The 16,483-nt window shown below is 40.1% G+C and overlaps 2 protein-coding genes across 11 annotated transcripts in view; one reads left to right on the top strand and one right to left on the bottom strand.

Annotated features, from left to right (window-relative positions):
• FAM227B (family with sequence similarity 227 member B) overlaps positions 1-14,313 on the top strand; it is a 264,205-nt gene extending 249,892 nt beyond the window's left edge. The window contains exons 13-15 of the mRNA XM_068551264.1: positions 7,241-7,316; positions 11,211-11,280; positions 14,166-14,313. Coding sequence (XP_068407365.1) covers positions 7,241-7,316; positions 11,211-11,280; positions 14,166-14,288 — 269 coding nt within the window. The 3' untranslated portion in view covers positions 14,289-14,313. The remainder of the gene's footprint in view (positions 1-7,240; positions 7,317-11,210; positions 11,281-14,165) is intronic.
• GALK2 (galactokinase 2) overlaps positions 14,278-16,483 on the bottom strand; it is a 138,232-nt gene continuing 136,026 nt past the window's right edge. For 6 of the 10 annotated variants that reach the window (XM_068551292.1, XM_068551283.1, XM_068551300.1 and 3 more), the window contains one exon: positions 14,280-14,833. In XM_068551292.1, the coding sequence (XP_068407393.1) occupies positions 14,626-14,833 (208 nt within the window). In that variant the 3' untranslated portion in view covers positions 14,280-14,625. Of the gene's footprint in view, positions 14,834-16,483 lie in introns of all 10 variants that reach the window. The other 4 variants (XM_068551274.1, XM_068551316.1, XM_068551336.1 and 1 more) reach the window with 3 other exon arrangements.

Genomic DNA, 16,483 nt, shown 5'->3' with positions numbered 1-16,483 from the left:
GTTGATGGTTTCCTTTGCTGTGCAAAAGCTTTTAAGTTTGATTAGGTCCCATTTGTTTATTTTTGCTTTTATTTCTTTTGCCTTGAGAAACTGATTTAAGAAAATATTGCTACAACTTATGTCCGAGAATGTTTTGCCGGTGTTCTCTTCTGTTTTATGGTGTCATGTCTTATATTTAGATCATTTAACCATTTTGAGTTTATTTTTGTATATGGTGTGAGGGAATGTTCTATTTCATTGATTTACGTGTAGCTGTCTAGCTTTCCCAGCACCACTTGTTGACGAGACTGTATTTACTCCATTGTATACTCTAAGTAGATTAATTGACTGTATGTGTGTGAGTTTATTTCTGGGCTCTATAAGTCTGTTCCATTGATCCATATATCTCTTTTTTTGCCAATACCATGATGTTCTGATTACTGTAGCTTTGTAGTATTGTCTAAAATCTGGAAGGGTTGTGCCTCCAGCTTTGCTCTTTTTCCTCAGGATTGCTTTGGCAATTCTAAGTCTTTTGTGGTTCCATATAAATTTTAGGATTATTTGTTCTAGTTCTGTGAAAAATGTCATGGGTATTTTGATAGGGATTGCATTAAATTTGTAGATTGCTTCAGGCAGTATGACCAATTTGATAATATTAATTTTTCTAATCCAAGAGCATAGGATATCTTTCCATTTCTTTGAATCTTCTTCAGTTTCTTTTGTTAGTGTTTTATAGTTTTTAGCAAATAGTTCTTTCACCTCCTTGGTTAAGCTTATTCCTAGTTACTTTTTTTGGACACAATTTTAAATGGATTTTTTTTTTTTACTTTCTCTTTCTGATACTTCATTGTAGTGTAAAGAAATGAAACAGATTTCTGTATATTAATCTTGTATTCTGCTACCTTGCTGAATTCATGTATTAGATCTAATACTTTCTGTGTGGAGACTTTAGGTTTCTCTATATAGAGTTTCATGTCATCTGCAAATGGTGACAGTTTTACTTCTTCCCTTCCAATTTGGATACCTTTTATTTCTTTTTCTTACTTGATTGCTGTGACTATAGCTTCCAATATGATGTTGAATAGCAGTGGAGAGGGTGGGCTTCCTTGTCTTGTTCCTGAATTTAGCAGGAAGGCCTTCAGCTTTTCACCGTCGAGTATTAGGTTGGCTGTGGGTTTGTTGTAAATGCCTTTATTATGTTGAGATATGTTCCCTCTGTACCCATTTTGGTGAGAGTTTTTGTCATGAATGGATGTTGACTTTGGTCAAATGCTTTTTCTGTGTCTATTGAGATGATCACGTGTTTTTTGCCTTTCCTTTTCTTAATATGGTGTATCACATTGATTTATTTGTGTATGTTGAACCATCCTTACGACCCTGGGATAAATCCAACTTGATCATGATGTGGGTCTTTTTATGTATTGTTGGGTTCAGTTTGCTAATATTTTGTTGAGGATTTTTGCATCTATATTCATCAAAGATATTGTCCTGTAACTTTCCTTTCTGGTAGTGTCTTCGTCTGGTTTTGGTATCAGGGTGATGGCTTCACAGAATGAATTTGAGAGTGTTCCTTCCTCTTCAGTTTTTTGTTTTTTTTGAATAGTTTGAGAAGGATAGGTATAAGTTCTTTGTATGTTTGGTAGAATTCCCCAGTGAAGCCATCTGGTTCTGGATTTTTGTTTGCAGGGAGTTTTTTTTTTTAAATTATTGCAGATTCTATTTTACATCTAGTGATCAGTCTGCTCAAATCATCTGTTTCTTCTTAACTCAATTTTGGCAGGCTGTTTCTAAAAACGTGTCCATTTCTAGGTTGTCCAATTTATTGGCATATAACTGTTCATAGTATTCTCTTATGATTTTTTGTACTTCTGCAGTATCCGTTGTTATTTCTCCACTTTCATTTCTTATTTTGTTTATTTGGGTCCTCTTTCTTTTCTTCTTGGTGAGCCTGGCTAGAGGTTTGTCGATTTTGTTTCTCTTTTCCAAAAAACATCTCTTGGTTTCATTGATGCTTTCAATTGCTATTCTGTTCTCTACTTAATTTATTTTCTCTCTGATCTTTATTATTTCAGTCCTTCTGCTGACTTTGAGTTTTGTTCTTCTTTTTCTGATTTTTTAAGTGGTAGGTTAGGTTTTTTGAAATTTTTCTTGTTCCTTGAGGAAGGCCTGTATTACTATGAACTTCCCTTCTAGAACTGCTTTTGCTGCATCCCATAGTTTTTGTAAAGCTGTGTTTTCATTGTCAATTGTCTTGAAGTATTTTCTGATTTCATTATTGACCCATTGGTTTTTTAATAGCATCTTGTTTCGTCTCCATGTGTTCTTTTCCCATTTTTCTTCTTGTGGTTGATTTCTAGTTTCATACCATTGTGGTTAGAAAAGATACTTGAAATAATTTCTAGCCTCTTAAATTTGTTGAGGCTTGTTTTGTGACCTAATATGTGGTCTATCCTAGAGAATGTTCCATGCACACTTGGCAAGAATGTGTATTCTGGGTGTTTTGGATGTAGGGTCCTGTAGATACCAAATAAGTCCACCTTGTCTGTTATATCATTTAGGACCTCTGTTGCCTTATTGGTTTTCTGTCTAGAATATCTGTCCATTGATGTCAGTGGGGTTTTAAAGACTCCTACTGTTGTATTCCTGTTAAGTTCTCCCTTTATGTCCGTTAGTATTTGTTTTATATCTTTCGGTGCTCCTATATTGGGTGCACGCACATTAATGAGTGTAATATCCTCTTCTTGTATTGGTCCCTTTTTCATAATATAAAGTCCTTCTTTGTCCCTCCTTATGGACTTTGTTTTAAAGTCTATTTTGTTTGATATGAGTATTGCTACCCCTGCTTTCTTGTCATTTCCATTTGCATGAAATATCTTTTTCCATCTTCTTACTTTCAGTCTGTGTGTGTCTTTCACCTTGAAGTGTCTCTCTTGTAAGTGACATATTGTAGGTTCTTGTTTTCTTATCCAATCTGCTGCTCTGTGTCTTTTGATCAGAGCATTTGTTCCATTGGCATTTAAAGTAATTATTGATAAGTATGTACTTATTGCCATTTTAAACCTCGTTTTCCTGTCAATATTGTAGTTCTTTGTTTCTCCTTTTTGTTGTTCCTTTTGTGCTTTGATGGTTCTTTTGTATTATGCTTGAGTTCCTTTCTTTTTGGTATCTGTGAACCTATGGTATGTTCTTGATTTGTGGTTACCCTGGTTTTCAAGTATGTTGACCCCTAACTATATCTATTTGCTTTAAACTGATAGTCATACAAGCTTAAACACACTCTAAACAATCCACGTTTTTATAGTTCGCTCCCCCACATTCTTTGATTTTGATGTCCTATTTTACATCTTACCCTTTTGCTGCTAATTGTTGTTATAATCACTTTTACAAAAAATTTTTGATTGTTTTTTAATCTGTGTACTAGCTTAGGTGATCTCAGTCCTTTTATATATTTGCCTTTTCTATTGTGACTGTCCCTTTCCTATAGATTCTTGTTTCTTTTCTGTTTAGAGAAGACCCTTCAATATATCTTCTAGGATAGGTTTAGTATTGCTGAATTCTTTTGGGTTTTGCTTGTCTGAGAAATTCTTTATCTGTCCTTCTATTCTAAATGATAATCTTGCTGGGTAGAGTATTCTAGGTTTCAGGTTTTCCCTTTCAGGATTTTGAATATATCATGCCACTCCCTTCTGGCCTGCAAAGTTTCTGCAGAGAAATCAGCTGATAGCCTTATGGGGGTTCTCATGTAACTGACTCTTTGTTTTCTCTTGCTTTTAGAATCCTCTCTTTATCTTTAACTTTTGCCATTTTAATTATGATATGTGTTGGTGTGCATCTGTTTGGGTTCATCTTGTTTGGGATCCTCTGTGCTTCTTGTACTTGGATATCTGTTTCCTTCTTTAGGTTTGGGAAGTTTTCAGCCATAATTTCTCCAAATACACTTTCAATCTCCTTTTCTCTCTCTTTTCCTTCTGGAACCCAGCTTATGCATAGTTTGGCATGCTTTATATTATCCTATAGATTTTGTATGCTGCTTTCATTTTTTTCATTTGTCTTTCTGTCTGCTCTTCTGATTGGGTGATTTCCATTAATATGTCCTCCAGATCACATATTCATTCTTCTGTGTTATTTAGTCTGCTATTCATTGCTTCTAGATTGGTGTTTATCTCACTAACTGAGTTGTCTAATTTTGATTTGATATTTTCTAGTTCCTTACTACAGTGATCTGCATTTCTATCGATCTTTTAATTCCTTTAGCATTTTTATTACCTCCTTTTTTGAACTCAGGGTATAGTAGACTGGTGAGGTCTGTTTCATTATTTGTTCTTTCAGGGGATTTCTTTTATTTTAATTTGGAGTAGTTTCTCTGCTTTTTCATTTTACTTAACTTTCTCTGTCTCTATGAATTTAGGAGAAAGAGTTATCTACTGTGGTCTTGAAGGGGTATTTTTATTTGGAAGCATCCCTGTGTAGACTGTGAATCCAATATTCTGGTGCGAGGGCTGGTTTCAGTATGGGTACCAGCCGCACCTTTCCTCAGAGTGTGCTGGTTGTTATCCCCTTGATAGGGGCGTAACTGGTTTGGTGTCCAGAGCCTACGCTGGATGTTGGGTGGGGCCTCCTCCTTGCTCTGTGGCTGTTACAGCCCCGTCAGTGGTGGTGTCTGCTCCCCAGTTGTCAGAGTAAAAGCCCTGGGGGTCAGGTTCACTCAGGCTCCTTTGACCTTGAGTGCATGACCTGCTCCAAAGGAGGTGACTGCTGAAGCAAGTGAGGCCCGTGTCATCACAGTGAATCTATGCATTACCCATGCAGACATGGGCGGTTCTGTCTAGAAGCAGCCAAATGCCACATCTCTTTTCCTATTGTGTTCAGCCCAGACCTAGTGCTAGGCTGTGGTGTGGAATGGGCTGGTGCTGGGGGCTGGGGCTTTGTGGCTGCAGGAATCAAGGTGGTTGTGCTGCTGCCTGAGACCTAGGCTGCCTCTGTGCCAGACCTCTCCCAGGACCTGTTCGTGCCAGATGCTTCTCCAAGTTGCGGTGTGGGGGGGGGGGGGGGGCGGGGGGAAGAGCCAGTGAACTCCCTTTGGGAAACCAACCACTGCATACTCCTACCCAGGGGCTCTCCATCTGAGACTCGGCACCCCCTGAGCATCTCTGTAGCATCACCCTTTGCAGGCACCAACAAAATCCACCACAGCTGGACCCGCCCCTGCCATGCAAGCAGTGACAAAGAGCTCTGCAGTCTGGCCCAGACTATACCCCAGGCCCTCCGAGCTATCTCCACTAAGCTAGATCGAGTCCTCTCCCAGGGTCTGTCTGCCAGAGATTCGGCGCTTGGCCATTGCACGTATTTGTAGCCCCGCCCGGTGCACACTTGATATTGGGAGGTGTGGCAAGCCAGCTGCCAGTCTCTCTCTGTCCTGATTGTCAGCAAGCCAGCACACACGCACTCCTCACAAGTAGAGCCTGGGCTCCTCCAGCCCCTCGGTCTGTCCCAGCGGATTTCCCAGCAGGCAAGGGGGCTCCCCAGGGTCTGCCCACGTAGACTTTTTCTCCTTTATAGATCCCTCCCAGGGACACCAGTCCTGTCCTGATTCCTTTTTTTCCATCCTACTCAGTTATGTGGAGATCTTTCTTGCAGCTTTGGTTATATAGGAGATCTTCTGCCAGTCTCCAGCTGGTTTTCTGTGAGAACTGTTCCACATGTAGATGTATTTTTGATGTGTTTGTGGGGGAAGGTGAGCTCCACATTCTCCCCTCCGCCATCTTGATCCCCCTCCAGGCGTATCTCTTTCTTTAAGGAAAACCATACTCTAAAACCTAGCTGTGATGAAGGGGTTAAAGTAAACTTGGGATGCATCATAAAGAGCAGCGGACTTCTCTGTAAAATCTATTTCAGAGAGTTCCTATCCTATTCAGGACAACATAATCATCCAGACCCTCGCAAACTCTGTGCTTAGTAGGATGGAGTATGGTCTGCTGTCAACACTGCTTCCCAGCAACTTAGTGATGCTGTTAAGGAACCTTCTTAAACAGGTTCTATGGCTGGCAGAGAGAATTTATCACCCTGGCATTGCTGAGAAAGTCATCTGGAGTACACAGAAAACAAATGTTCTTTTCCTTGATTCTAAGACCTTAATATTCAAAGTATTAGTGATTGACGATACTTTCTGAGTAGTTTAGAGTGTCATAGGAAAGACATAGATTTTATTCAAGTTTATTGTGAGAATCTTTGTTGTGGAGCCATTCATGTTTTTCCTTCTGGTTATCTCAACTGAGATACAATACTCAGGAAATTAAGGTCATAAGGTTAAGTGCCTATGTGGTCTTGTCCCAGGGACCAGATCCACTGAGCTTTTCCTAACATTCTTATACCAGATGATTAAGATTAAAATGAGCATCAAGGACATCCTTGAAGGGAGCATAAATGTGTTTTAAATGAGCAAATTGCATTCAGAGAAAGATGGAGGTAATACTGAAGTGTGGTTCAGGTTGGAGAGTGGGACCATGGGAGGACAGACTCATTCCCTGCATCTTGGTGACTGCAGAGGTTTAAGAGCTCCTAGTTTACCAATGAGGCTAAGGTCTTAACACAAGATGAGGGCTGCCTCCTTGAGTCATTTACCAATTGCCACTTCAGAGGGAAGCGTCTGCCTTCCAGACACAGACATGGGTTAAGACCAGCGTTAGTGACACAGCCACAGGCTGTGCCAGAAACAGACAGTAGAAGAGCCGCAGCCACATTAGCAGAACATTTCTATCTTCTGCTTATCATCCTTTCCCATGCACTTAGCAGAGGTCGGGCTAACTGAGGCAGCCAACATATGCTGCCAGTCACCTCCAGGGCCCCTCAGAAGTCAAGAGACTTTGAAGTTCTCAGTATATGTAGAAATGAAGAAATGTCTAAACAGAGTTACAAAATGTACATTTTTAATATTTACATTTAACAAATGACCGCCTATAAAGCACACCAAAAAAACATGAAAATAGTAATTACGGGATTTATGAAACTACTAAGTCCTTGTGCGCTATGGATGGTGTGGTCCAGATAATGGGATATAAGTTTAAAGTAGTCTGATGGGTATTGTCTCCTTTTGGTCCTTTCAGTGCAACGCCAGACATAATATTCGTGTTTATACTTGAGACCCTTCATGACTGGGAAGCCCAGGCAAGATGGCTCCCTGAGTTCCCCTGTGAAGGATACTGTTAACCTCTCCCAAGTTTTCCTAGTTGAAAATCTTTCCTTAACCATAAGCCTATCACACCACCTGCTCCAACTTACTGTGATATTCTAAAGGAGGCAAAAAGACAATTTGCAAACAACCAAAAGGATTTTAGAATGTAAGTTGACTCCATACTATTGATAAATATAAAATCATAGAATCCTTTAGAGCCGCAAGCAATCATAGAAATTATCTACAACTAAGCTTCTTGTTTTACTGACGAGGAGAGTCGCCTCTGAGCATCTTACAGACTCGGAGATTCTTTTCAGGTAAGTGTCAAGGATGTATGTTGTAACCATGGAGACACGGCACATGTCAGGGATTGAAAAAAGGAAGGAAGCTTTCCTGTGGTCTGGGTGGGAGGATGCACCCCAACGTGGAGAGACCAGGAGAGAGTTCCCAGGAAGAGAGATTGGAGTATTGTTCATTTACAAAGATAAGCCCTGGAAGAAGAAAAGAAAGGTTGTCTGTAATAGAAGGAGTTCCTTGTAGCTGGGGTGGCAGCAGGGGTGATATGGAGGAAAGCAAGACAAGGAGGTCTTTTCGGAAACGTTTTCTTGGGGAAACATTTTAAGTTTTTTTGTGCTTCACTAAAATGATTACTCTTGGCCAGTTATGGTATTCTTATGTGCCCGGAAGCGAGAAATGGCTTAATGAGGATGCCCATCGATTTTTATGAGGACAGATTGGCAGGGTCCAATTCTTCTGTCTATGATATCAAGGTCACGGCCTAGTTGTCTTATTGCCTTAAAGGGGAGAAAGGATGGGCATCCTACCCTTTGGGTACCTGATGCTGTTCCGGAAACAAATCAAAGAGAGGTAAACAGAAGAGCAGCCAGTCTTGTCCTATCCAGCAGGCAGGACAGAAGTCTGAGCCTCTACTTTCCCCAGGGCCCCATTCCCCTCCCACTGACATACACACATGCGCATGCACGCACACAGACACGCACACAGAGCCCTCAGATTTCCTATTTTCAGTGGGAAGAACAGGGATGGGCACCTTGTAAGAGGGCCCATGTGGGAACAGCAAGGTGGAGTCCAGGCTGTACTCAGCTGACATGGGTGATGCCTTTGGCACATGTTTATAAGGGGCAGTGTGCTGGGGGAATTCCTCATACCAAGTGGTGCATTGGGAGGGGATGCTGAAGAACTGTTTTGTAATGGACCTTTACTGATATGTGGAAGGCAGCAAATTGTTGATTTATTCTTTCTCAATGAGAATTGCCTGCTTTATTTTAAAATTTAACTCCAAACTTTGACTTTATAGAGAAAAGCACATAATTAGTGAAGAAATAAAACTCCTAAGACAGCGACAGGAAAGAGTTGACAAGGAGCTTCATAGGTTTGTTTCTTATTCAAATCATAGTGCTTAAAAACATTTTAATTGAACAAATGTGTTACATAAACCACAGTGGGTTTAATATGTAAAACTTCATTAACTGGAATATCTGCAGAAGTTTTCTACTCCGTAGTTCATCTAGAGTAACACTAACTTTGTTATCCACATAATCACTCTAATTTAATTAATTGCTAAACATTATCATCATCTCCTTTTACTCTACCAGATATAGGACTTAAGCTGAGGGCCTTTTAAATATAGACTCATAACCATGGGAAGACGTAAACTAGAAAAACAACCTATTTAGCTGGTCTCAGGCTAGTTCTTTGTCCCTTTCTGCCCCTGCTGCTTCCCCTATACATACAAACATTGTACCCCACTGAAACGAGGAAAGTTGGGCATATTTGTTTATTTTAATGACAGTGTAAAAAAGAAAACTATAAAGTGTTGGGACTAACCCACTTCTTCCAGTACATCCACATAGGCAAGAATAAATGTCAGATGAGTACAGCCCTTCAAATAAACCCCTATGGGAAACCACAATTTTGTGCCAGTCATGCTGCCATACTTCTAATTGCTATTTTGGAACTTATAAAGCTAGTCTCCCAGTCACATGAGAAAATTCAACTCATTACTTTAAAATCTTACTTCATTTTTCACTAAAAATTTTATCACCCAGCTTTCCCCTTCACAACACATAAGATCTGATTCCAGATGACTTTTACAAGTTCCCAAAAATCACATCTCTAGAGGACAGGATTTCTCACCACTCAAGATATGCAAAAGGATGCAGACTGGTTTTCAGAGCAACTCACAAGAAGCACTCAAATATGTTTTATGCGATGGCACATAGCTGGAGAAAGTGAAGGGGAAAATACTCATTTGGGTATGTAACTCCCACGTGCCTGTTAAATTTATAGGCACAGTGTCCAAGTTTCTACCTGTAATCTTCAAAAAAGGATAGTCATGGAAAGGAAAGATAGAAAGATGGGAGATTGGGTAGTGGTGACACTTGCAAAACTTTGTGAATATACTAAAACCTACTGAATTTTATACTTTGAAAGGGTGGATTTTAGGTTATGTAACATATCACAAAGCTGTTATTAAAAAAAAAGAAGAGGGGAACTGTAAACTAAAGTGAGTTGGAAAATGTAAAATAGATAGCTAGTGGGAAGCAGCCGCACAGCACAGGGAGATCAGCTCGGTGCTTTGTGACCGCCTAGAGGGGTGAGATAGGGAGGGCGGGAGGGAGACGCAAGAGGGAGGAGATATGGGGATATGTGTATATGTATAGCTGATTCACTTTGTTATAAAGCAGAAACTAACACACCATTGTAAAGCAATTATACTCCAATAAAGATGTTTAAAAACATGATACAATAAAAAAAAATACAATTACTATAAAAAAAAAAAAAGTAGGTTGGAAGATGGATTGATTTTCACAAAGTGAGATGAACCAGTCTCAGGATGACTTGAAGTCAAGAAGATTCTAAGAGTTGTGTTACTGAGAAAAGGGCACCAGGGATATTTAAATATGACTATGAGAAAGAGACTCAGAGCCAGATTTTAGAAAAGCAGGGAAGAATAGTCCAAAAGAGTAGTAAGAAGTGAGGAGAAAACCTAGGTTAAGGAGATAAAATTGGCAGAGATAAAGTAGAGAAAGAGTAAGGGAGTATTTGTTAGTCAGAGAATACTAACGCAAGAGGCCCCTCAGAGGTAGCCCTACTGGGTGCCCTCAGGGGACCCCCTAGGCTATATGCTAGAGAAACCTAGAGCAGGCCTTATAGGGGTTTAGCTAATCCAAAGTTCATGCTTCAGCAAAGTGTTATTTGGAATTTTTAGAAAACTTCACTTCCTACAGATTTCACAGAATAACTTCAAATGTTTCACTTGAGAATCGCCAGTGAAATCAATAGCCTTATACCATTTTTCACTTTTCTTTCTCTCATCTGTGTTTCTCTTGCTGTCTCTCCCTTGTCCCAAGTTCCTATCGTTCCTTGCCTGCCCTACCTCTGCTTCTGTCTTTATCCGTAGATCTCTGGAAAGTTTCCTGCTGCCTCCTCAATTCAACTATTCAACTCCTTAAAAATATTTCTTGAATGAGTACGTGGTGACAGAAATCATGATAGATTCCTGGATCCCCACCCTTGATGAGCTTACAGTCTAGTAAGCGCCCCCCCTCACCCTTTATCCTTTTCCATCTCTCTTTCTCTCTCTCCCCCAGATCTTTCCCGGGCCAGTCCCTTTTACTCTTCCCTCCCCAGTGACTCATCTTAAAATCTGCACTGGAGCCCAGTGAGTGGAATTAGTTGAGGGAATACTTACTGTGTGAACCATCTCACTGAAGAGGATGCTTCACTGCTGGGATGCAGTGTCACACAGTGGTTAGAATAGAGGGCGCAAGTCACACTGCTTGGGTTCAAATCCTCTATTACTTGCTAGCTGTATGACTGTGGACAGGTTAGTTAACCTATCTGAGCCTCTTTCCTCATCTATAACATAGGATAATAGTAGTACCTACTTCCTAAGATTGTTGTCAGAGTAACTGAATTAATATACGTAAAGTGGTGGCAAATGCCCAGCATATTAAACTCTTCGTAAATCGTGGCTCTTAGTTGGTGTCAGTATGAAAACAATTAGTTTGGTTACCAATTTTCTTTCTTTCATGATTAGGCTCCAAGCAAAGGCTACCAAGAAACCTTACGAAGTTAAGAATGATTTTGAGAATTTCCTACAAAAACTGGTAAGTTTTTTTCTGAAAATAATTGAGAATTCTCTCTCTAGCTTCTCTTATATAGACTGGAAAATACTTAATAAGCAATGTATGGTTTCACATCCAAGTTACAGTGGCAGGATGGAATACATTCTTGTTATTTAATCATCCACATGCACATTTAGGGTAATCTCTCTCTCACGTATTAGTGACAACCTCACGCTCACTCATCCCCATCCCTTGCTTCTGACCAGAAGCATTTTATGCAACTGAAAACCTCCAAATGCAGAATTTCAAACTAATAGAAAATTATTGGTATTTGAAGTCATATTTTATTTCCCGTTAATAATTCAACAAAAATATATTGGATTCCAGCTACTGTGTTAGATGAATGATTCTTGCCCTCAATTAACAGAAACGTTAAGAAATGATAAGGTTCTAAACAGTACTCAAGTGTAAGAAAGAAAGAAAAGGAAGGACATGGCCCCATCTTTCCAGTTTTCTTTGTCCCCTTCCCTTCTGCTCCACCTTAACTTACAGGCAGTCCTATTAAATCTAAAGGTCCTTCCTCCCTTCCAACAAGAAAGAACATGTAGAAACTAGTGTACAATAAATCTGAAGGTTGGACAATCTGCGGTCAGGAATAAGAGAGAGCTTTTCACTTTCAGTATGTCAGGCTTCCATGCAAAAATCTAGAGCAATTCTCATTGGCTACTGATGTAATGTCAAAAACAGGGGTCAAATAATCTAACCAAATTCCTATGAGCCAGAAAGGTAATGGAAAGGGGTAATATTGTTGGGTGTTTAATATTAAACAAATATTGGGTGTTTAATATTAAATAAATAGTACTAATCTTTATTCCACAAAAAAAATTATTTCTCCCTTTTTTTTCATGGTCTCTCTTAACTGCTACTGCTAGAGACATGGGTACAGAGAAATATTTATTTAGTGTAAGAAAACTGTGCAAGTGTACTGGTAAAGGGCAAGTGACCTCAGCTGGTAAATAGTAAATGGCCCGAGTCTTAGAGAAACTACAGGAGCTATGGACACCGTAGCACACTGGAGAGTCTGTGCCTCAGCGAAACAAGGCAACTACATCCTCACCTCTAGTTCACTGTGGCTCTGCAGGAATAGAGGCCAAAGTGTTACCAGATCTTCCACCATTTGTAATCCAAATTCTTCTGTAAAATTCCTGTTTAGGACTCAAGTTTTTAAATACCCCTAGGGGCCAAACTAAATAAATCTGCAGACCAGACGAGGCCTATGGGCTGCTGGTTTGCAACCCCTGGTCTAAATGCTGGACTTGGAGCTCTTCAAAAGCTGGCTCCAGCCAGTATAGCCAATCTTATTCTCCACTATATCCCAAGGCAAACCCTTCACTCCCACTGAGTCTCCCCAACATACCATGTTTACCCATAATCGTATACTTTGCTTATCTGCCATGCCTACTCCCCAGCTTTCAAATTCTATTCATCCTTTAAGGCCCTGCTCAAATTGCATCTTCTACATGAAGCTTTTTTCCAGTGGCCCTAGCCCCATCCTTTCCAGGCAAGTTCGATATCTCTCATAATTTCTAGAATAACACTTGGTGATGGTTTCATTGGAAAATAGTTCTTTTCTTCAAGCCAGACATCAAGACAAATATGGGAGTAGATTCTGGCTTAGAACGACTATGTCCTCCAAAGCAGAGTGTGCACTAGAAATTTTTACTTACCTATTTTGTAAAGAAGGTATCTCACGGTGAAAAATTTAAAGGCAAGTGGCTTTTTTTTTTTTTTTTTTTTTTTTTTTACAGTAATCCAGGCATCTTCAAAGAATTATATATCAATCAACCACAGATCTTCTGTGGAAAATGGAAAGGTTTTAAAAAGCAAAGGGTTATCATTTTAAATCCATTTTTAAAATTCAAAATTAACAAATTTGACTTAAGCTTTCTCAAGTACTTACCTTTCTGCTGAGAATGAAAATGCACCAGAACTTTATTTTAGAATAGAATAATGGATTTCCTAGTACTTCATATGACTGCTGTCCTTCAAGAAATGTAACAACCAGCTTTGCCTCAGCTTCTCTGAAACTGAGATTCAAGATGATGATGTCCAGTCTTTTTGCTCATTAATGTGCAACTCAATCATAGAATAATTAATAGAAAATTGTGCTGAACTTCTGGATAATTCATGCCATATGACTGCTGGTCTCTCAATTATCTGACTATGTCAGAAAAATGCTTTTCGGTCTAAATCTTCATATAATTCAGGAAAGCCTTCCTGTAGTCTATCCGCGAGAGAGAGCCACTCATTTACCATCACCACGTGGCCAAACTTTCTGTCCATTTTGATAAACATGTACAGGCACCCACCAATACCCCTACCCAATCCCAGAACCCACGCTCAGCCTTTTCATACTTTCACCCTCATGCCTCACACCTGCCCTACATTGGTCCACATATACAAACAAGCTTTGCTAGACACACAACGAAGATGCAAGTCACAGATGGGTTTTCCTAGAATAGTAAACATGCCTCCTGGATTAGAGAGGCATTTGAGAAAAGGTAGGATAGAGTGGGAAGAAAGTAAATTCCATGAACAAATTGAATTATCTGAATTAACATCCAGATAATTGTCTATCATCTCAATGTGAATAGAGATAAAAACTTGAAGTGGCTTTTATCTAAGCTTCTCTATTATGACAGAAAGCTCAGGGCCAAAAGAATTGAAAGTGACTGTTGTTTATATGATATCACATGGTTAAAAAAAAAAATTAAATGAGCCTGGGATTTTCTTCCTAAATCCATCTTTAAAAAAAAAAAAAAAAATTTAAGTGATCCTCTTCATCTTGATAACTGGGAGAATCTCACTTTCAAGTATACAATATCCAGGAAAATCTGTGAATCCTTAATAACGTATTATTTTAATAGCGTTCTGAAGCCCGAACTGAGAGAAAATTTCTGGCATCACTAACATCATCATCATCAACAACAGAAGACTTCAACTTTGAGGAAGAAGAATGCCAAGAGAAACCAGAAGTAAACTGTACTTAAGAATGTATGTTTAATTCAAGTACAATCCATGAGGTCAGTATTGATGGTCTTTTACCATTTGTTTTTAAAAATCTTGAAATCAGTAAATCCAGTAAATTATCTTAAGAGATCTGTCCAAGCATAATTTTGGCTCTTATTGGTAGAAAACATATTTTAAGATGGAAAAATAATCATTATGAAGCATAGGGAGCTTTCAACCATTTCTTTGGAAATACATCTTGATAATAGCAACTGTTCATCATAATACAAAACAGAAAGAGGATTAATTTGCTGTGGCATAGAAGTCCTGCCAGTTCCTAAATGCTCTAAATAGTTTCTTGGAGACTTTTTACATTGTTTAGGCCTCAAGGAAAACCAAAGCTCCACCTCCAGGTTTGGTAGCAAACAAACTCTGCTTCTCAGGCACTAAGCTTCGATTGCTCCTCTGGTAATAAGCTTCGTGCACATTTGCTAGGAAGCTGGGCAGCTTGTCAGCAGGTACTATCGATACTGTGCAGCCTCCCCAGCCTGCTCCAGTAAGCCGTGATCCTTGAGCCCCAAATTTCCTAAAACAATGAGAAAAAAAAAAAATTAGAATCTGCAAATGAAAATGAGAGTGATTTTCCTGGTGCTTTAGAACAGACAGCATCTCCAAGAACTAAGAAGAGATTATGTAGTGTGTTTTGTGGGGTTTTTTTCAGTACTGTCAAACAAACATTTTAGGACATTAAGAAATTATTTATACTACTGTTTGAAGGTGATTTGAAATTTAATTGTATCTAAAACTAGCCCCCAGTTTTGGCTCTTAAGTAGTAAAAGAAGTCAGTAGTACTCCTGTTTGTTTCCTAAGGGCTGGCAATAACCCACTGTAGTATTGATTCCATAAAGCCACCACTTGAAGAGTTGTACAGCAAGCCTATAGGTGATCAGGAAGAGGGAGTAAAAAGAAAGCAGGCAATGGACATGATCAACATGATGAATCAGAAGGTTGCTCCATATGAGGGCAAATCAAACTTTAAAGTGCAAGTCTTATATATACACAAGTGAGAGCTTCCTCTGGGGGCTATTTAAGCTGCATTCGGTCCCCTAGAACAGACAGCCTAGATTTGTGCTGAATAAATTTATCAACAAAGAACATGTTACTAAACTCTAAATTAGTTCGTCTGTTCAATCTCTAAAGGGAAATTATGCAGACCTTTCCACAAAGAGGATAGTGGCTTCTGCAGGTCCATCCCCATTTTCCCTGCACCTTCGGGAGCTGGCTGGTCTGACAAATGGACTCGGAATTTATCATCAGACAAAACGTGTGATTGAGATGGAAACTACTATATAAGCCACCACACAGCAAGGGGTAATTTTAGTCACCATCAACCGGGCACAGTTTCAAGCCCTGTACGAAAGTGAAAGGCCCTACACAAAGTACGACGATCACTCATCTTTAAAAGATGCAATTTATCCTGACAATAAAAGTTAATGTATCGACAGGAAGACACTGGAACTCACCAAAAAAGATAACCCACATCCAAAGACAAAGGAGAAGCCACAATGAGACGGTAGGAGGGGCGCAATCACACTAAAATCAAATCCCATAACTGCTGGGTGGGTGACTCACAAACCGGAGAACACTTATACCACAGAAGTCCACCCACTGTAGTGAAGGTTCTGAGCCCCACGTCGGGCTTCCCAACCTGGGGGTCTGGCAACGGAGGGAGGAATTCCTAGAGAATCAGACTTTGAAGGCTAGTGGGATTTGACTGTAGGACTTCAACAGGACTGGGGGAAACAGAGACTACATTCTTGGAGGGCACACACAAAGTAGTGTGCGCATCGGGACCCAGGGGAAGGAGCAGCGACCCCGTAGGAGACAGAATCAGACGTACCTGCTAGTGTTGGAGGGTCTCCTGCAGAGGCGGGGAGTGGCTGTGTCTCACCGGGAGGCCAAGGACACTGGCAGCAGAAGTTCTGGGAAGTACTCCTTGGCGTGAGCCCTCCCAGAGTCCACCATTAGCCCCACCAAAGAGCCCGGGTAGGCTCCAGTGTTGGGTCGCCTCAGGCCAAACAACCAACAGGGAGGGAACCCAGCCCCACCCATCAGCAGACAAGCAGATTAAAGTGTTACTGAGCTCTTCCCCAGGGCAACAGCCAGCTCTACCCACCACCAGTCCCTCCCATTAGGAAACTTGCACAAGCCTCTTAGATAGCCACATCCACCAGAG

This window comes from Eschrichtius robustus, chromosome 1 (assembly GCF_028021215.1).
Source record: "Eschrichtius robustus isolate mEscRob2 chromosome 1, mEscRob2.pri, whole genome shotgun sequence".
Taxonomy (NCBI): Eukaryota; Metazoa; Chordata; class Mammalia; order Artiodactyla; family Eschrichtiidae; genus Eschrichtius; species Eschrichtius robustus.
This window is presented reverse-complemented; position numbering and strand designations above follow the sequence as displayed.